Source organism: Euprymna scolopes, chromosome 14 (assembly GCF_053919585.1).
Source record: "Euprymna scolopes isolate OS-2025 chromosome 14, ASM5391958v1, whole genome shotgun sequence".
Lineage (NCBI taxonomy): Eukaryota > Metazoa > Mollusca > Cephalopoda > Sepiida > Sepiolidae > Euprymna > Euprymna scolopes.
This window is the reverse complement of record NC_136495.1, coordinates 97,683,768-97,706,688: the sequence shown is the minus strand read 5'-3', so window position 1 is coordinate 97,706,688 and position 22,921 is coordinate 97,683,768. Positions and strand designations below refer to the sequence as shown.

Here is a 22,921-nt window from a genome sequence, read left to right as displayed (position 1 = left end):
TTTAAATTTGCAGAACATGATTAAGTTTTACAAAGGGAAAGAAAAAAAAAACAATAGCATCAATGTTTGGTGCATTTTTGGTCAGGAAGCCAGTATCTCCAAATAGCCTGATATAGCAGCACCCAATACCTTAATAGGACCTGGGAGTAATTTGATAATCTAAAATTATAACAGACACAGCATTAAAGCTTTTTATATATTTTCCAACTACATATGGAAATCTATATTTTTTTTATTAATTCTAAAAAATTTTTCAAGTGGAATTTAATCAATTAATCAAATAACATCAAAAAATTGAATTTATATAAAATTTGAAGTATATTGCAAAGTTTCAGTTTTCTAGCATGTCACAAATAAAAATAAAATTTTTAAACAATTATGTGCTCAAAGATGGTTGTCTATAATTATGCCTGCCCCTTCTGTATGTAAGAAAAACACAAGTCAATAGTAATTTGACTGTTTTGTTGTGTGGTTGTTTTGTTTTACGGCATATCAACTCTTTTCAGTTATTTAATACCAAATCCAGTAATTTTCGAAAATGTTTTTATGCTTCAATTTTTTTATATCTTCAAATACCCATTCATAGAGTTTGCATTTTTTTTGTATAAGAAGTATAACATGATTGAGTTTTACAAAGGGAAAGAAAAAGTATCTTCAGAGAGTCTATTCTGGTAGCACTAGCATCAATAGTAATAATAGATCAAAGGGCAATAGACAAACTTAACAGATCCAAACCAAGCAACAATAGAGGAAAGAAAATATTTTGAGATCATTTGTTGACATCTACACAGATGACACAACCATCTATGGCAACACTTCAAAAGGCATCGATGATCAGGATCATATTTTTTAAGTTCTCTTTCTTCCAACTTGGAGCATATGATGCAATGGAGGAAAAAAGTATCATGTTATTTTTAATAGGTCTAAAATCAAATTTCTCACCAACACCTGGATCCCAGCTTTTCCCAAGAGTTGAAATAAATGGCAACTGTTCTTAAGGAAGTCCATTGCTTTGATAAGCTCATAGGAATAATCTTCACTTCATAGTGGAATTGAAGATATACATCCAATCTATTGCTAAGATCACAGGAAAAATTATTAGATCTTGCCACTTCTACAGAAAGCACTCTACTCCTGATGCAATATTCTACCAGTTATAGTCAGCTAAAGTACTTCCTAACTTCCGACGTAGCGCTACTGGGAGTGATGACAAGGCAAATCAGAGCCCTTGCTTTTTCTCTCACACCTATATCTCCCCTGTGCATATATTGTGTATGTACTCTTCTTTTATTACATTTTTCTAATCGTTCTTTTTTATTTAATAATCATTGAAAAGTTTTTCTTTAGTCTTGAGAATTACTGAATTATATATATATTTTTTTTAATTATTGAAAATGCTTTGTGCAATCTTTATTTTAAAGAATTATTGAAAACATTTAAAAAATCTTTTAAAACTATTTTGGGAATATTATGTATTGTATATTTTTTATGATGTTTGAAATTTTAGTTATTTTGATTTCAATAATTTTATTTTTATACTTTCATATATTATATAAATCCAAATAAAAAACTTATTTTTAAATAAAAAAAAAAAACAACTTATTTTTATAATTTCATAAACATATTTCTTATAAAATTTCAAATAAAACAAGAACTTATTTTTTAAATTTTTTATTAAAAGTACAAATAAAGACTAATTGTGTTATTTTTATCTGTATAATTTTGTTAACTTTTATTGTATACTTTTCAATAATGTCCTTTTCTTATATTTTATTTTAATAAATCACTTCACAATAGAAATACTGAAGAACAATAAAAGTGAAGGAACTGATTTGTCTTGTCACCACTTCTGGTAGCAGACACACCAGAAGTTAGGAAGTATGTTAGCTGACTATAACCCCTCTACATGTATAAGAGATAGATATGTCCTCAGATGGAGTACTGTTGCCACATCTGGGGAAGTGACACTGGTCAATCTGTTCTGCTTTGATAGAATATAAAATTAATTTGAAATCTAGTGGAAAAAGATCTTTTCTCTTTCCTCTAATCACTTTCTCACAGAAGAGATCTTGCTAGTTTAATCTATTCTGTTATTTTCATGGGAGGAGCTTGATTGAACTTAAATCCCCCCCATCTCCTTACTCTCCTGTAAAATATTCAGAATAAAAGCGTATCTGATATCAATTTTCTTTTCTTCCTATATGTACCTAGGGTTAAACAGAACTACCATTGTAATGCCGTTGTTAACATGTAGAGTCCGTCAGAATAACATAGGAAAGGAAGAAATTTGACTTATTTTCCAATTTTTACAAAAGTCATTTATTCTTGGTATTTCCAACAATGCACTGCCTCTTGTTTTAAACAGTTCATTTCTCGCATCAAGATGTCTTTTTAGAAGACAGTCTTGTCGCTCACGTGTAGCTTGCTGTTGTTTTCTGACCATGTCTCAAACACATATTTTTCCCGTCACATCTCGAACACCATTGCTCCTCCGACCACACGTGTTTTTTCGTCTCTGCTGTGATGCCATTTCGTGCAGCCAGCTTGGTCATTTGCATGTGTTAGCTGTTATACAGTGGCTGCTGCTAACAGCGCTAGTGGCCTTTTTACACCATGAAAAAGCTTCTTTCTGAAAACTTCCCATCTGTAAAATAACATACTGTGGGGCTGCTTTCCAGCTAAGTACAACATGGTTGTTTTCAAGTCTAGTGTTCACAAATTCTTGTCGATTCACCCACTTAAATAATCCAAGTCTGACTATTTAACATGTTTCCAATCCTCTCAAGATGTTGTTCATCACCAACTGACAATCTCATTAACCTTTATGCTCGAGTAGCATTCAAGCCTTAATAAACAGAGATTTATTAGTATAAAGAATAGAAGAAATCTAATTTATTCAATGCTGCTAAATATTTGATGATAGAAATTGATTTGCTAGCCAATCACTGATGAAAGTTAAGTGCTACAAGTGTAACAGACAAAATTTAGATTGCTGACATTAATGCTTTAGATGTACGGCCATGTTGCCATCTTCTATTCTCCTATTCAAACATCTTGATGATTCTGCTATTTTTGTGCTTCATTTACATTGCATTATATTACATTCTGAAGATCTAAATGTCTCTGGTTTGTTCTTGGCTTTTGTCTAACTCGACTCTTGATTCATTGGAAGGCCCTGATTTCATACGTCTTCCATTTTAAATATGGCGTGAAAGTCTGTCCTAGATGTTTATCAAAATAAAGGGCTTTCTCAAGGAGAAAGTCATTCTAGTCAATCTAGTGAGTAAAAATAAAGATCCAAGCACTGGTGGTAAAAAGATAAAAGCTTAGACTTCGTTTTTACAAAACAAAATCAAAGTTTCTGAATTTTTAAGATAATGATTTATTATTCATATTAGGATTCTAGAAAAGAATAGGTTTAAGGCTCCTTAAATTCACAGACTTATTTGCAAGGATACATCATGTAGTAGATAGAGTACTTGGTCAAATTCAGTTGTAAAAGTTACACTTTTCTGGAGGTTGAAGGTTCAATTCTCAATATGGGTGACATTCAAAAATACAATTGTGAATTATTTAGCCTTGGCTGACAGAATGAGAGCATGCTACCCTTGTGAATTAAATAATCTGTTCAAAATTCTGGGCAGATTACCGAGTTTGACAGAAAGATTTATGAGTTCGACAAGATACAACTGAAGAAGGTCAATGCAATCTTTGCCCTGCTTCAAGTGTGTCTTGTCCAACTTGTGAATCTTTCTGTCGAATTCAGACAAGTTTCAAAAGATACATCTGAAGAAGATTGGAGGTTGTATTGACCTTCAGGTATACCTTGTCCAACTTAGGAGGTTACATTGACCGAAATATTGTGGAAATAACACTCAGAACGGTAGTTTGAAGAATCCAAATAATACGAAAACAAAACAGGTGCTGAATAAAACAAATTTCAAAACTTGTCTTATTTAGAAAAGAAAAAACAAAATACATACTTGAAAAGAATATATCCAGCTGGACAGACAAACACAGCTGACTGACACAAATCACTTTTTGCAAGGACTCTGAGAAGTGGGTAACAGCCTGTACCATAGCTAAGCATAAGATCTACTCTGCCAAAAATAAAAAATAAAATACAATAAAATTTAAATTGACAAAGAAATACTATTGAACTGAACGTGCTGCCCTCAGAAATATGTGAATAAACATGTATCATTGTCACATTTTCAGAGTTCTATATCGGCTATCATGATGTTCCTAAGTTTTATGTGTTCCCTAATTAGCTTAATAGCCTCTGTCTATTGCTAACGGTCTTATGACCATGGCTTAATAAAGGCAAAAAAAAAAAGAAAAAAAAAAGAATTATGCTAATTAGGCAAGTCGGATTTATTTTCCACTGAAAACTTTCTTGTTTAATTTCTTTTTTACTTAAACATTTTTATATGGTGGATAAGTTTACCGATCTCTAATCCTAATTCCACATTTGAAAAATGAAAACTCTTATTGAAAGAAACTTTGGAATAAATAAAATGAGAATTTGAAACTGTTTCAAAAAAAATATTAGGTTTCATATATAAGATGAACAAAAATAAAATAATTATATGCATACTAGCAGGTGGCCTTGCATTACCCAGTTAAAAAATATGCTTAAATATTATAGTTTGATTCATATAAATTTCATATTTATTATTATAGAGCAAATTCTCTATGGATTATTATATTGGACCTAATATTTACTAGTGATTTCAAAAGTAAAAAAAAAAAATGACTTGTGTGCTATCAGTTAGAATTGAAACCAAAAAATATAGCTCTTCAACCTTTTCCATTAGTGCATGATCTAAATGCATACGTATACAAAAACTGTAAAAAAAATAACACTCTTTAACCTGTAACTTTTAATTAATGCATATGTAAAAAAAACAAAAAAAACAATGTGTGTAGCCAACTAACGCCATGCCAAAGGCAATTTTTTTTTTTTCAATTTTGAGTCCTTAGCAGCTTTTTTATTGTCTAAAAACTAAATCAAAGTATGCTACAGGTTCAAATATCTTATATATCAAATTTCAACTCTGTAGACCAAATATTCAGAGAGAAGTTTGGTAGACTTTTCAAACACACCATCTTCAACCAATCTGAAACCTAATAACATCATTATTTTCTATTTAAGGATTATCATTCTAATTGGATACCAAAGTCCCATACCCTTTTTTTGTTTCAACCCTTATTTTCTTTCTCTATGTCCCTTAAAGAGATTTAATCTTTAATATATTTTCTATGTATGTGCTAAATAGCAAAATTATTTCAAACCAGAATTAATATTTTGCTAATGATTTTTCCTCTGAGGAGATGAGCCTACATCGAAAATCTATGGATTAAGGAAATTATTTAAATGTTGTATTCTTTGTTCAAACAAAAACATTTTTGTTTTGAAAATTATATTTTTCTGAAAGAAATTTAAACATAAAAACTGTATTTGTTTATATACAGATATATATAAAAAATATTTCCATGTACTAGAACCTTTTTATCATAAATTCTTTGCAATCAGAAATATTCAGCACAATAGTTAAATGAAACCAATCATCCAATAAGAAACCATAAAAAAATTAATAAGTAATTAATTAGTGCTCGTTTTTAAAAGGAGTATGCATATTAGTTAATCCTCATATAGTCGCTTGCATATCCATAACTGAGTATATTAAGTTTGTTTTAATAATTTTTAAAATGAAAAAAAAGTAGATCTGGCCTCTCAGCCAAGATCACAGTGTGGTGTCTGTTCTGATGCTACATCAAGTTAATTTTTCCTTACTCAATAGAGGAGAAACCTTTCTATACGAAAACCATTTTTTTTTGCCCACTTCCAGAGTGTCTCTTTTTGAGGAGCTGATTTTCCTTCACATTAAAAACAACTTTCTGTCACATTTTGCTTTCGTGGAGAAGCAAATAAATACCAGTAGAAAAAGTAGATATCATGTCAGAGTGAGAGAAAAAAAAAAAAACTCAACTTTATAGGTACATATATAATTAATAATTATTTAATAATAAATATTTAATAAACTAAAATTTAAGGAATAATTATTAATTCATCTGACTTAAAATATATTCATCAATAAGATGTTATGATTTAACTTAATATTAAGTTATAATATCAAATTATGAAAAACAGATTATTACAATCAAATTACAATATATGGAAATATTAAATTAAGCCAGCCATTCTCAACCTTTCCTCCATCATTGATCCCTTGACTTTATGTATTTCTCTATTTAGTAATACCAAACAACGTACTGCTTAGCACTGGACAAAGTACATTCTGCTACTCAATCTGACAGTCATAGTTTTTAAATCAGTAATTAATAGATTTCCCCTAAGTCAATCAGTATTAAACTTATATGAGTGGATTCAAAATAAAATTTTCTTTAAAATGGTATTTTAATATTTTGGTTTGGATTTGTATATTCTAAGAAATTGCAATTTAATTTTGCTGATTAACAACAAAACACACTGCCATGACATGTCGGCAAGCACTAGATGACTTTTCAGACGCACACGTTTTAGGTCTGTTCATATAAATACTCGACACAGAAGTTCTACTAATCGATGACGTTTCATATTTTTAAAACAATAAGAGAAAAGAATCGTCTTTATCACGAAATTTGAACAAACCATGTGCAACTTTCCAGACAAACGTTAGAACATCTTGAAGTTGAGACTTTCTAGTACAAAAATAAATCAAGATAGAAATTTTGTTCAAAGGTTATGTAATAGCTAATATATTTATTTTTGTTATAAAATTTGAAAAGAATTGGTTAAGAACTTTTTACGTGCACATCAATAGAAATGATAGCGAGCGCCGATATTTGATTTTTTTTTTTTTTTTGTGGCATCCGTCACGAGCGATGTGTGATACTGTCATGTAAATTCATAACAAAATGCTTGTTTACAAAGTGGCTTACAGCAATAAGGTATATATTATATTTTTAATTATTTAGAAACATCAGTTTTATGAAAAGGATAAGAATATTTTTGGTAATGCTCTATTTTGAGTCAGAAAATTAAATGAAAAAATTCAATTCAAACAAAAAATTGAACGGAAGAAAGTTTATTTGTATAAAAATAAATTAAAAGCATGTTTAAACACGATAGGAATGTCTAATATAACAAATAAGACATCCAAAAATGTTATCATTTTTATACATATTTATATTATATTCTGTAACTGTCAATAAATACTCAACATTTCATTAAAATTGGTTGATTTTCTGAATTTTGGTAAATTTTTAAAAGAGGAAGGATTTGTGACTCTAAAACAGAGTCCCACAAATTTCTGAAATACTTTTAGAAACTTATTCTTAGCATGGGGATATGGTGTTTGGCAACTATTCTGTACTTTCACCTAACAATGTAATAAAAAAGGATATTGTAAAACTTGAATTTAACTTGAAAATAGGATTACAAAGATAGCATTGTAATTTTGTTTTATTTTGTTAAAAAATTGTTTTCGTTTGATTTTAATTCAAACAGCTTCAATTGACACTTTTTTTTACTTAAATAAGAAACACTTAAGTGAGTTAAAACACACAAAGCACTTATTCAGTTAAGTAAAAGAATAACTTATCTTGTCTATATTAACATTTATTGGGTTTGTTTTACAATCCACAGGGGTATGAAAAAGTGGTCAAAAAACAAATATATAACAAATAGATGTTTCAAAAGGCAAAATAATTTACTCTTCTACCTACTTCGATAAATTTTTGGTGTTGTAAATATTTATTCTATTTGAAAAACAAGTAGTGTCGAGTATTGCATGAGAACAAGAAAAACATGGCCAACAATTACTTAAAAATAAAAAAATTATACAAAATTGTAGTAGAAACCTACCCAATAATTGTCACAGCAACTTAAAGCCATTAAAATGAAATTTAATTATGCTAATTAGTTTAATGTACTTGAAAACATAATTGTAATCTATACAAAACTTCCTTTCATTTGATATGCTACAAGCCATATTTTCTTAATAATTTCTTTGAATCTTGGATTTCCTGGTCACCATTTTGGATTTCCCGGTCGCTATCTTGGATTTTTCAGTGTAATGATAACAAATGATAATGTCAATCAGAATAATATTTCGCATGATGATAAAACCTTACCGCCCATTTTTTTTTGTTTTCTACTTAAAGCCATTAAAATGAAACTTAATTATGCTAATTAGTTTAATATAGATAAAAACATAATTGTAATCTGTACAAAATTTCCTTTCATTTGATATGCTACAAGCCATATTTTCTTAATAATTTCTTTGAATCATGTTGTGGTTACTATCTTGGATTTCCTGGTCGCCATCTTGGATTTTTCATGATGTGATAATGACAAATAATGTCCATCAGAATAAAACTTTATATGATAAAGCCTTACTTAATATTTTTCGTAGTTGTTTTTATAATGTTTCTACTTAAAACCATTAAAATGAAACTTAAGTATGTTAATTAGTATACTAATTAGTCCGTAAGTTACCAAGTGAGATGGTCATAAATCTGAACTTGCATGGTGTTATAATATTTTCAATTCATCATATCTTAAAAAGATCTGAAGATACAGCTTTTTAAAGATGGGTTAGTCTGTAAATTGTTCAAATTTCCTACAATTTTCAGTCACAAGCTTATATGCATTTAAATAGAACTGACATCAGACAAAATGGCCAGTGAACCATGCATTTTCTTATGGTTATAACTAGTTCTAATGGACAGATTTTAAAAATCTAAAGATGATATTTCTTTGTTTTTTTTATGCGTTTTTCAATAATGCTTGATTTGAGTTTATTCAATGTAAAGAAAAAAATGGAGTGGTATTGTTACTCCATTTACCTTCTCCTTCCATACAAAAAATTCCAAACCATCATTAAGTGACAGAAAAACAAGGTAAAAAAAAACAAACAAAAAAACTTTATTGTTTAGGATTTTAGTTTTGTATTAAATAGTATTATACACAACACAATGAAGTCAAAGTCATATTGAATATATGAATCCAAGTATGTATGTTTCTTGGACCTGATACAATCTGAAAAGAAATAATTATTTTTAAATAATCAGGTATTTTAAATGTAATCTCAACTATATAATTTTTATACCCCTAGGGGTATAAATTTACCCTTGGTTGAGAATCTCTGAATTGTCAAATTAGAAATAAATCATAAATTACAATAACAACATTAAATTACAATAATAAAAATATTAATAAACGTTATTGAATACTTTGGGATTTTCAATTCATGTAAAAAATCTCCAATAAACTCTGCACATTCATCAGTCGTATGTAAAAATCCATCATCATGTCCAAATCCAAGTCCATTGGTGTGAGTTGAGTCTGAAAATATTGAAAAAAAAAAAAAAAAAAAAAAAATGTTCATGTCTTTCAAGACTTAAACAAGTAGGGTTATTCTTAAGATGCGTTTTACAATATGCATGTTTACCAATGAAAATGCTATTTGAAACTTAAACATGACTGACCGACAGTCTTTGAACTTTTCACTTGGAGCAAAGTGTAGTATCTGTTCTCATACTACACTTCAATCAGTGAAGGAAAAATCCTTTTGAAATGGCTTTGGTCTATGAAGCAATTTCAATTTTTGTCCCAAACTGAAACACCCCTTTTTTGGAGAACTGAATTTTCCCTACATTAAAAACTGACTTTTCCCTTTGATTGTTTACAGCATTACAAAATACAAAGCCGTAAGAAATTAACAAAATCCAGTCTCCATACTCCCAACAATATCAAAGGCAACAGCATTAAAATGAGATCAAAGTTTGAAAATTTGACAAGTTTCAGAAAATTCTTAAACAATTTCTTGAATTTTAATAAACTTTATACTTTAAAAGTCAGTGATATTTTTTCATCAATGTGTTACAATAAAAAGTATGAAATTGTCATATAAAGAAATGTACACACATCTTCAAAATACAATCAAAGCAAAAAACAAAAAATCTTGTCAACCAAAATAGTCATCTTGTTTTCATTCTGTTATTTAAACAATCACTTTCCATTTCATTTCTTTACATAATCTGAAAGAAAATTTCATGGTGAATCTCCAGAACATAATTCCATTACAGTTTAGAGTTCACCAACCATACACTATTTTCGTCATTAAAAAAAGTATAAGATTGATAAAAATATGAACTAAATATAAAGTCATAAGAAATTAACTAAATCCAGTTTCTATACTCCAGAAATATCAAAAGCAACAACATTGAAATGAGACCAAAGTTTGAAATTTGACAAGGCTGGTCTGGTCTCATCACGACTGTTACTCCCACAAGGTTTCAGCTAATGTAACTTCCAACCTTCTTTACATGCATCTTATCCAACTTTGGAAACTGTACAGAATTTCGAATGGCACCTTTTATTTAATCCATGGGGTTAGCATGTTTTCATTCCATAGTGTAATGGATAAAGTGTTAGGTAAAAATTTAGCGACACTCTTCTGAAGGTTCTAGCCTCTGTGGACGATACAAAGAATACAACTGAGAATTACTTAAAAATTTCTCAAGATTTCTACCCAGTAATAACTATCAATTCTCATCTCAAAAATTCAGAACATAATAAATTTTTTTTTGTTGTATTCATTTTTAGATACACTTGTACATCCAATATTCAACATTTTAACAAAGTTGAATTACTAGGTTGAAAGAGTGTTTGAAATAAAATCATAGTACATTACTTTAACTATACAAACTTCTCACCAACTAAAAAACTGATCCATTGAATTAATTACAATATTGAAATAAATAGCAATTAATATTTTGTTGATAAAAAACCTGCAATTTTGTAGATTAGCAGAAAACATGGTCTAACTATTTTGGATACGAGGCTTAGTTTTTAATTTTTGTTGCTTAATGTATTCAGTCAATAAAGTGATTTTGTAATGTAAGCATTGAGATTGTTGAATTTTTACATTTATTAAACTATTTTAATGTGACCGTCTATAATGTGGACTTGAAATACATAGCAATTTTCTGCTTTTCTTTTTTAAATTCAACATGGTCATTTAATATAGTTAAAAATATATCAATTTACCATGCTGAATTTTAAAAAAAGGAGAAAATTGCTATGTATTTCAAGTTCACATAATAAATGACCACATTAAAATAGTTTCATGATAAACAAGTAAATGTAAAAATTCAACAACATCAACATACAATACAAAATCACTTTATTGACCGAATACATGCAACAACAAAAATCAATATGGCCGACCAATAATAATAAATCAAGTGGAGTGACTTGGTTATCTGATATTTTCTCAAACAGTGTAAACTAGTCTAAACAATTGACTGACTAAATTAAAAATAATAAAAAGTTTGATACAAAGAATAAATTAAATCAGTGATAATCATAACACAAGTTTGACTGTAAATGTTTGGTAGCAATACATATTTGACACAATATCAAGAAAAGAATTTAATTTTGCTTTTATAAATTGATCCAAATTAAACAAGGCTTTTAACTGAATCTGAATCACAGCTCATATGCTTGACAGGCCATCACTTAGAGAAAGCGATTCATTTTACTGCTGGTAAACTATTCCTCTGAAAAGATCTATTCAACAAACATTAAACTGTTGTGCATGAAGATTATTATAAGAAATTTGGCTTGGCAATCTTAAAAAAAAAGAGATCAAAAACAAGGCTATTTTCCAAGTTGGCATAAATTCACATCTGTATAGAAAATTAAATTCCAAGTTGTAGAATAATGGGATGGACGTATTATGCAGAGAGATGTCCTTTGATCCTAACAGTAAATTAACCTGTTCATGCTCAACACTTTACATAACAGGTAATGATGCTAATAAAAAGGCAAGTCTCTGTAAAATAATATCTGCTAATGATCCAAGATTGAAACACTTTGAAATCATCGCTGACACTTTACATGGCATCAGTGAAAAGAATTTTTGCATAAGACAATGGAACTATCGATGTTCAAAATTTATAAGTTTGAGCTGTAGTATTTACACCTAATGCAACAACTCGAGATACAAAAAGAAAATATCCTACTACAAAAGGAAGGATTTTGTAGCCCATGTCAAAGAACAATAAGACCTTACTGAACTGGGCAGTATTTATTGATTCATGAAACTGTAATAAAAAATTATGCAGGCTGATGGACCTGCTAATTATACATAAGATTGTTATTTGACCTAATAAGACATAAGACACTCAATTCTGGCATAGGCGAAAAACTATGATGATAAATAAGACTAAAAATGATAGATAAGTCAGCAATATCTCTATAGCATCATGCACTCAATTATATTATCCAATTTGCAGAGATAAAACTGCAAATGATGATCTCACAAATTTAAGGTCACCCAGATTTCAGAATAGTTAATTTCCTGTAGAGCATGTAAAGAAAATTTATACCCCTCTAGATTATAAGACCAAACTGTCCTGCTTTAATTGTAGGATAATTCTGTAAACTCGTGTGAACTTTGAGCACATCTTTATGAAAGCAATTATCTTTCACATTCATTGAATCAAATTCTAACATATCCAGATAAATACCAGATAAATAGAGATTAAGCATAGAATCTGCATTATTACAGAGAACTAATTACAGATAAAAGGTGTGAAATATTAAAAGATGCATATATGTGCAGATAACTATTGATATCGTCCAGGATAGATGCACTGATACTAACATATTTTGGGATGACTCAATAGATACATCATTCTAACATAGAATGAATTATATTAAAAACCACAAAAAAAAAAAAAAAACAAAAAAAAACCCTGATTTCACTAAGTTTTGGCTAACAGAAGAGCTAAAACTTACTAGTAGAATGACTGATACATTCCTGAACTTCCATATACATTAAAACATCACTAATCTTAGTAGGATCCTGATTCACCAGTGATGCCATGACATAATACGGACTAGTGGAAGAGAGTCGGCAATGGTACTAATATATGGGTTAAAACTGTGTTTAATGTATGTTGGAATGTCCAGAACTTTTGGTAACAGTGGATCACAAGCCTCTAATAAAAAACCATTTGAAAAAATAGAAGCCTCAACTTAAAATTAAAAAAAAAACCTTGATGTGCAAGTTCCACATAAAACACCTTCCTGAGAAACATGATGCCGCATCAAAGCAGCCTACAGCATTAAAACAAAATGGAGCAGCTAATATAGAAGCAGCACAAATCATCAGCAATGCTATATGTAAGAGCAAGATCCCAAATTAAAGGAAATCACACAGAATAGGATCATGGCCACATCAGCCATGAACATGCCTAAAGTATTCCTCAAGTCTCTATATGAATGCCTGGAGATAATCCATCAATTTGGGCCTATGAAGCAACATGTGCAACACAAGGGACTTCTCCAGCAAGGAAGTTGTATTGCCACATGAAATACTGAATACACAAATGGTGAGGTGAATTAGATGATATCGGTAAGAGGCAATAGACAGAAGGCATCTGAAAGGTGCGGTTACTCACTTTAAAAACTAGGAATTGAAAAATATGTCCAGATACAAAACTGAATCAGCCAATAGTTACATCACTTAGCAAAAAGTAGAAGAATGATAGAAACACTAGACTAGGTAAAACCCACATGCATGAATAAGATCAACCAGGTGACTAGGCACAACAACCACTTTCTCAAAAGACAAGCTCAATAGTAGACACTTCTTTTTTGCATTAGCTCCTTTACTTGCACTGGCTATCATCCTGGTCGAGTTAAGTTGCTTTCTGCCAAGCAAGTACAGCATTTCTGAGAATCACAGCTCATTTTTGCCGATCTTGATATCATTAACTAATTCAAAATCAATAGTCAAAACCCAACTACTTGTGGATCTGATAATGCTGCTAGGTTGCCTTATTGCCATCACCCAGGTCAGCTATCTACTAGCACGTTTGTGCCAATCGGGCAGAAAATAGGAGAAAAGGACCTTGTGGATGAATTTTCTGTTTGAGCACCAAGCTGCATGCTTGAACCATCTTGGATGTCATTGGAGAAGGAAGGATAGATGGTAAACGTTGGAGATCCTTGCTACTCCATGCCTGTTGATGCAATTTAACACACAGAACCGCAACGGAGAAGTGAAGGATTTAGTTAACTTTGAATGGATGAAAGTCATGCAATGATGGAGGTTGATAAAGACTAATATCCAATAAATCAGATAGCATCAAACTAAGGCCCATGTCTCAACACACGAATATCAAGACAACTCAGAAACCTATCTCCATAGAAACAGAGTATGTAGCACAAGTGACAATCTTATGATACAATCAGGGGGTGAAAGGGCAGGTAGAGTAGCACATTCAACAATCAACGCTCTGATCCCCATTTGGCATCAATTGAAATGAATGGCTCTCGTCTTGGGGAGACCTCATGTTTTGACAAGCTTCTGGGCTTGACCTTTACTCCTGATCTGAAATGGGATAGAGAGACATACTTTAATCCTCCCTCAAGAATAATCTAACTTTCTTTTAACTTACCAAAGTTGAATGCCATTCAAAGATAAGTGTTAAAGAACGAATGATAGCTTGTTGAAAGGTGAAGAACTTCATGAAAGAATTGAGAATGATTAATGGAATTTTAAAGTTTGGTTACTTGTCCAGGGGGGGGGGTATCTGTTGATATTAGATTTGAAGATGACAATACTGGGGGCAAAACAAGGTTCCAAAAGTTGGTGATCGGAAGAGTGAAAGTTTGTTTTAGGGATGTTAAAAGTAACAAGCCACTCTTTACTCCATTGCACCACATGCCCCAGCTCAGAAGAGGGAAAATTTATCTCTAATGCTCTTCAAAGTGCTGCTATAGACAGTTGTGCCAGCTGCAAAAATGTCAACAAATGATCTCAAAATATGATTTAGAAGATAATGCAGATCAGGAAAATTGTTGAGTTCAGGATCCTTGTAGCACGTTGGTATTAATACCATGTGCTTCGGAGTTATACTCATCAACAACTATTTTTTTTTCTTTTTTTTTTTTTACAAACCTATCAGATATCTTTATGTAGCATCTAGATGAGACAAGTATAAGTTCAGTCTCTATAAAACAGTATCAACTAACAGTCTAAGATTGACACTTTACACAAGCAAAAATTAGTTACTTACTTGGTAGGTTTATAGCAATCACTCGATAATTTTTTAATACCAACGGTGCCAGTAAAGGAAGCAGAGTTTCATGACCGCCATGCATATCATGGATAGCAAAGATCAGGGGGACGTTGGGGTTGTATGGAGATCCCGGATGTGAATCAACATATCCAGTATCAAAAGAAAATCCATCTGAAATAAAAAAAAACAAACGATAAGTAACAAATCAAAAATAATTAAAAAAGAATAAAAAAATTTTTTTATTTTGTTATTAACATTTTTTATTTTCTATTATATAACAAGCAGTTGTGTGTGTGTGTGTGTGTGTGTGTCCACTTAAAAGTCAGAAACTACACAAGGCACATCCACAAAGCTGATATATTCTTTACTCTAGCACTGCCTCAGACAGAATATTGACATATTTTCTTGTAATATTAATTTGTTAGGGTGGGGCAATCAACTAAAATAAAATTAATCAGGAGAGGAGGAGTTATTTAAAGTGATTTTCTTTTTCAATCAACCTTCCATGTGAAATAATGCTTGTGATTGAGATAAAGAGAGAGTAGAAAGGGGAGTGGAGAGAAAAATATAATAAAGAGAAGAGAGGGGTAGATGGGGAAGGGGAGACATAGATGAGGAGGAGAAAGAAGGGTGAGGGAGAGAGGTAGAAAAGTTTTAAAATAAAAATTTTACACATGGAATTGCATACACAGTTCTTAGTTATGACTTTTTTCTGTAGGGGGCTTAACTCACATAAGATGCTTTCAGAGAAAACTGAACACTGTCCTGATGCCATATGGATTACATATTCTTTAAATTTTTTCCAACAAGTCCTTTATGTGTGGTATATAAACTGTGATAAGTTTTCAGGTGATGTTCTTCGCTGGACAATATCTAAACTTTAACTCTCACCAACCATATAATGTAAAGAAAGGAATCACCTGTTGCTTACAACACTGAGCAATGTGTAGTAACGATAATACATATAGTAGACAATCTACGAAAAAAACTCTCCACTGAAACAATTATTCAGAGTGCATGACATCAGCTCAAAGAAATCTGGACCAAGCACCAAAAGAACACCATCTGAAAACTCACCACAGTTTATATACCATACATGAAAGGCTTGTCAGAAAAAATTCAAAGAATATGTATTCCATATGACATAGATAGTCATAATACATAAATATATTTTCAAGTCAGATATGGCTTAATCAGATATGAAAGGAAAACCATGTACCCTTATGGAACGAAGACATATAAACAGGAATGGTAGAGCGTAAGAGGACACAAAGAAGTAGCAGGTGATGATCATATACTAAGTAGAACTAGTATAAAAGTTAATACAATATAAGAACTATTGATCCTGTATATAATATTTTGATTGCAAAAATTCCCCTCTAAACTAAATTATGGTAGGTTTGCAATAACAGATGCTACATACAATTTTTTTAATCTCTAAACTGTTACTCAATTCTGATGTAACTTTTGCATGCCGTTACAGACGCATTTATTTATTGTAATAAAATCTTACATTACATCCTACAAGCGCTATAATCACGACCGACAACATATTCAGACAGTGCTCCATATTTTTCCCTCTACCCCAAAAGTACTCCCACCACCCCAGTGAAGGCCGGGTAAAAATATACACAATATAATACCCTTATTAACTACATCATACACTGATAGACATACAACTACCTTTACACTTCCTTATTCAAAAATAATTTCTCCCCACTTACATTCCGGATATTCTCATTGGCTGAAAACATAAAAATCTGTTATTCTGGATTACACATTCATACTAAAAAACGAACACTTCACATCTTCAATAACATGGCTTCTACCTCTACACGAATCAACATTTTTCTGAATATTAAACTAAATGAAATATTTTAAAAGTCTCATAATTATAACTTTTCGTACTTACACCCTCACATTTAGCTACACACACAATATCGTCACGCATTGTTTGAAAAAATATACTTTCCTATTGTCACATTTCCGAGAGGTTAACGACGAATGTTTACATTACCTTATCGTAACATTTACTTTTTCCTTATCAAAAAGTATTCGTAATAAAGGTTTAGAAATAAGTTGCTGAATATTCTTTCTTAGATGTTTTCATCTATTGAGAATACTGTTTGTTCGTTGGTTTTAGCGTTGTAAGCATCTTAGATTATAAGAACGAATCTTAGTAATCGAGACAAGCTATTTTTTATGTTTGTTTCCAGCGTCCTAAATTTATTTAATGACAAAATGACTGAATCTTAGTAAACAAGATGGACTTCCTTTTTTACTGTTTGTTTTTAGCGTCCAAAATTATGACATGACAAAATGACTGAATCTTAGTAGTAATACACACGGACGAAAAAACGCTTTGGATAATCACAGATTTCAAGGTAGTTCTACTAAAATAGCCATATTTTTTAAACCAAAGCACTTAGAGTCTTCAAATTACTACTGTTTTGTTCGGAAATTAATATACTTTCAAATGAATTAATAAATATGAATGTACATTATATATTTTAAGAGTTTTAACCAAATAAAGTGATAAAAATGTGAACATCATAAAATGGCGTTTTCGGTAAGGTTTTGTAATGACCCCCCCTATTTTCTAAAAGTCCGTACCGTGATTGTATGATTCATCATGAAATTTGGGAACCAATCAGAAGAGGTGTTAATCTTAATACTGTCAAGTGTCCGAAATATTTTTGACCATTTCTTTTTTTTGTCGTGTTAAAAATAAGACTTTAATATGACGAGTATTGAACATTTTGAAAAAAAAAATTCTTCGGACACCCAGTAGTAAGTAAATCAATCTTTTTACAATCTTTATCAATTAAAAGTATTATTTTATGTTGAGTAGGACCGCGGTAATTGATAATTTAAAAGGACCTACCCCCCAAAAAAATTGTGTCTATTTCTCGAATTTGGTCAAATGAAGTTAGTATTACTAGCAGCAGCAGCTCCAGCCTGTAGAATCAGCGATAGCACAGTGTAAACAACACGCGTTCTTTAATTTTTATTCAAGAACAAATTAAGAAAAACATGAAACTATGAATATAAATGTTCTTATGTTTAATTAGAGCTATTTTGTTATCAGAATAACATTAGTTTAGAACTATTCGATTTTCAGAATGTATAATTACAACAATCCCAACCAATTCGGCATTATGAATCTGTTGCAATTGCTCACATTTCTCGTCAAATTTAAAAACATGGTTAAAAAAACAAAATAAACTTTTGTAGATATATAGCTTGCATGCACTTTTATTCTTTAAATTAGTTTTGAACAGCGAATTAAAACAATGTTTTACTGCGAACAGCCACAAATGTCTTTTTTCAAAATCAAAATAAGTATCAAAATCTCGTTTATACATAGATTCGAAAAAGTTGTCAAAAAAGAAATATATAACAAATAAATGTTATCAAAGGCAAGATAAGTTACTTTTCTACCTAACTGGATAATTTTCTAGTGTTTTTATTTAATGTAACATGTTTATTCAGCTCGAAAAACGTACAGTGTTTACCGATGTATTGGAAAATTAAACATAGCGCCCGGCCAGACTCTCTTTGACACGGTAAGTTTGAGAAAAGGAGTTAAAAATAAAAAAAAAAACTATACAAAATACTGTTAAAAACTCACCGAATATATGTCAGCCTATGTCACGGTAACATATATTGAGCGAGTTTCTAGCAGTATTTTGTCTACTTTTTTTTATTTTTAACTCTTTTCCCCAAACTTACCGTTTCAAGAGAGTCGGGCGCCATTTTAAATTTTCCAAAACATCGGTAAACACTGTTTTCAAGCTGAATAAACATGTTACATTAAATAAAAACACTAAAAAATTATCCAGTTAGGTAGAAAAGTAACTTGCTTTTGATAACATTTATTTGTTATATATTTGTTTTTTTGACAACTTTTTCGAATCTATGTGTATAGTAATACAAACCCTCAAAATCTATATCAATATTCTTGAAATTTTAAAAGCAGTTAGAAAACACATCAAACTACAATTAGGAAGCTTTTTATTTCGTTATTTTTTTTTCTACTTATTAAACGAAAGATATTTTTACAACCTGCTCCAGCGTAGTATAAACGGCCTATGGAATTAACACCTTCAACCTCGAAAATAGAAATCAACAAATTTATGGAATTTTCTTTGACTTCACCTCTAATCCAAATTATGTGTGGCAAGTCTCCTCCTAAAACACTCTTTAACCCTAACAATAACACTAAGTTCGAGTGGTAATCCCCCCCTCCCAACAAAATACCTCTGTAAGCCACATACAAGCATCTAAAACAAACAAACAAAAAATAGATCCTTCCTTAAAGAAAAATACACATAAAAATAAATTGGTTAACTGTCCTAAAATGCTAGAATGGCCAGGAAATGGTGAATTATTTTACATTAAATTTTTGTGAAACTAACCGCTCCCCCCTCTAATATTGTTTTTGTTAGCTTTGCCTCTGTCAAGTTTTCAGTATGTTCACACATAATTTTCCTTAGCCCTACAATTAATTCAAAGTCCGAATGGCAACCCTCTCCATATTCTCATTGCATAGAAACTAGTGTTGGGACGATTCCTAATTTTTATACGATTCCGATTCCGATTCCAGGAAAATATTGATTAACGATTCCGATACCAAGTACGATTCCGATTCCTAGGGAATTATTGTTTTGAAATATACCAGGTAGTTTTATACTTATGGTCGGTAGTTCCAAAATATGTTCTCTAACTTTGGAAGAGATATTTTATGTCTACACCAGTACACCGTCGTGTTTTGGTTTAAATAAAATTATTATATAGTAAACTAAATGGAAAAATTAGCAAAATTTATTTTAGAGAAAATTTATTTTACTTAATTGGAATACAGAAAAAAAAAAACTCCAAGAAAATAGAATTTATCCTTCAGAGAAAAAACAAATAAAATAGAATTTATATAACAGAACAAAAACAAGAAAATTAGAGAATAAATACACACGATTCATTATTTTGGTCCTCATAATTAACAGATTTAATGAATTAAATAAAAAAAATATAGCGGAAGAGAAAGAAAATATATACTAATTAAATATAAAAAAGATAAATATTTAATTTAATAATTTATAAATGAACGTGCGTAATGAAAAAAAAAACAATATACTATGTGACATGGCGCCGTAGATACAAAATAACCTTTCCAAAGTTAACGACCATATATGAGAAATACCATTAGAAAGTTTTTGTGTTTTATACCAAAAAGGTAGGTATAGCGAAAAGTTACAATTAAAGGAATTTCAAAAACGATTTTTTGTTTGGCTATTGATAGTTGTATTTGTGACGGCAGTTCTTCAGACCTCCATAATTCACAAGTAGTAGTTAACACCTATTATTTTTTATTACTTTTTCATTGCTTTTACACGTTGTTTCTAACGTGAAGAATAAGTTTAGCCAAACTAATTTTGAAATAGGGTATATCAAAGGAACACATAAAAATGATACCACTATAAAAAACAAATGAAATACTAGATAAACTTGAGCAAACATAATTACCAAAATTACAGAAAACGCTAAAAAAAAAAAATGGTGAAGTTTATTGAGTGAAATGAATTATTGAAAGAAAATTAATTGAACTAATAGAAATGTTAAATAAAAAAATGTCACATTTCAATATTTTTTTAATAATTAAATTCTCAGGGTTGTCGAAATCAAAAATTAAGTGATTTTTTTTATTAGACTTCTTTCGAAGCTTGTTACCTTGAAAAATACATTTAAAACCCTGTTTTTTTAAATAAATTGAAAAATAAACGCAATTAAAAAAATTTAATTGATAATTGAAACTTTAAAAACATATTAAACATTGAAAAATTACTTATCTCACAAATTAACGTCCAATAAAGTAGATCCAGTCTTCATACAAGAATTCGGTTATAATAAATACATCTTTCCCAAACTTAAGAATTAAATCTTTTTTTTTTTTTTTTTTTTTTTTGAGAGAGAGAGAGAGAGAGAGTGCTTTAAAATCGCCGGGGAGTGCCGCCTAAAATTTTAAAGAAGTAAATTTTAGGAGTTTAGTGCCTTTCAAAGACGGTTATCATAATTTATTATCATCATTTAATTTCCTTTTTTTCCTCCCCCCCCCCACACCTTTCCACGTGGTTCAGTAGTTAACCAGTGCTCCTGTTGCTGTCAGTCAGCTATCTTTACCTAAGTTTTAATTTCTAGTTAAAAGAATTTTTCATGAATAGAATCAGCATTTTTAAAAATTATTTTTTTAGTTGTATATATTGTATTTACTCTTTGAAGTTAAGGAGGGTTAAAAAAATTGGTGACACCTAGATGGTGACGTAGGCAAAAAAAAAAAAAAAAAAAGAGACACTGCGATTTCGACCCTCATTAATAAAACTGCACTGAGTGACTAGTTTGTAATTTTTTGTTCCTTTTCTTTTTTATTTTGCTCCTCCAATTTATTTGGATGCATCATAGTTAAATGTTTTAACATGTTGGTTGTGGTCATGTTAGATGGTTTTATTCCTCGCGATATTTTAATTTGACAGACTTTGCAAATGGCTTTCAACTCATCATCTTCATCAACTTCAAAAAGTTTCCATGGAAGACTTGTTTTGGACTTTGGCGCTGTGCGTTCTATCCCAACCATTATCAATGGAGCAGAGGTCATCTAGTCAGCGTCAGACAGGGCCAAACTATTTGCAAAGAACTTTGCAGCTAATTCTACCCTATGCGATGAAGGCCATCAACTCCCCATATTTCCTCCTACAACACAGAACAAGCTAGGTAACATACAAATATCCGTGCATGAGGTCGCCAAGCTAATCAAGAACCTAGATTCTAGTAAGGCAACTGGCCCTGATGGCATCCCAATTATAGTGTTAAAAAAGCTTCAACCAGAACTTGCTCCCATACTTACGAAACTATTTAAGCGCTGCCTTAAGGAGAAGTGCTTTCCGACCCCCTGGAAGACCTTATCAGTTTGCCCTGTGTTTAAGAATTCAGGTGATAAGTCCTCTCCCTCTCAGTACAGACCAATAAGTCTCCTGTGTGTTATGAGTAAGTTGCTGGAATCCATATTAAATAGAGAAATAGTCAACCACCTCAGCAGGAATAACCTTCTTAGTGACACACAATATGGTTTCCGCTCTGTAAGATTTACCGCAGATGTGCTGACGGTTATATCCCACAGGATTAGTGAATCTCTTGACAAAGGCTTCCTTTCTAGGGCAATTGCTCTTGACATATCAAAGGCCTTCGACAAGGTATGGCATAAGGGTCTACTTCACAAGATTTCCAGCTACGGTATAACTGGAAATGTGTTCTCTATCATTAAATCATTTCTCTCCGATAGGCTCATAAGAGTAGTGGTAGATGGACAAAAATCGGAGGCCTGCAATATAAATGCTGGAGTCCCTCAGGGGTCAATCCTGGGCCCAACTCTCTTCCTGATCTACATCAATGACCTCTCTAAACACATACTTAAATCATTCGTTGACATCTATGCTGATGACACGACCATCTACGGCAACACATCAAAGGCTGTAAATGACAAAGTTCTCTCGGATTCTCTCTCCTCTGATCTCGAGCGCGTGGTTCAGTGGGGGAAGATGTGGCTGGTTACCTTTAATGCATCCAAAACCAAACTCCTATCCTTACATCATCAACGCTCTGATCCCCATCTGGCATCAATTGTGATGGATGGCTCTCGTCTGGGTGAGGCCCCGTGTTTTGACAAGCTTCTGGGTTTGACCTTTACTCCTGATCTGAAATGGAACACGTACATCAAGTCTGTTGCCAAGGTCGCTGGAAAGATGGTGGGATCCTTCTACCGCTC

General features: G+C 31.1%; 1 protein-coding gene across 1 annotated transcript in view; it reads right to left on the bottom strand.

The window, feature by feature from the left end:
- LOC145293192 (uncharacterized) overlaps positions 1-22,921 on the bottom strand; it is a 49,226-nt gene that overhangs the window by 10,255 nt on the left and 16,050 nt on the right. The window contains exons 2-4 of the mRNA XM_080139685.1: positions 15,103-15,276; positions 9,241-9,352; positions 3,984-4,100 (exon numbers count right to left, since the gene is read on the bottom strand). Of these exons, the coding sequence (XP_079995811.1) occupies positions 3,984-4,100; positions 9,241-9,352; positions 15,103-15,276 (403 nt within the window). The remainder of the gene's footprint in view (positions 1-3,983; positions 4,101-9,240; positions 9,353-15,102; positions 15,277-22,921) is intronic.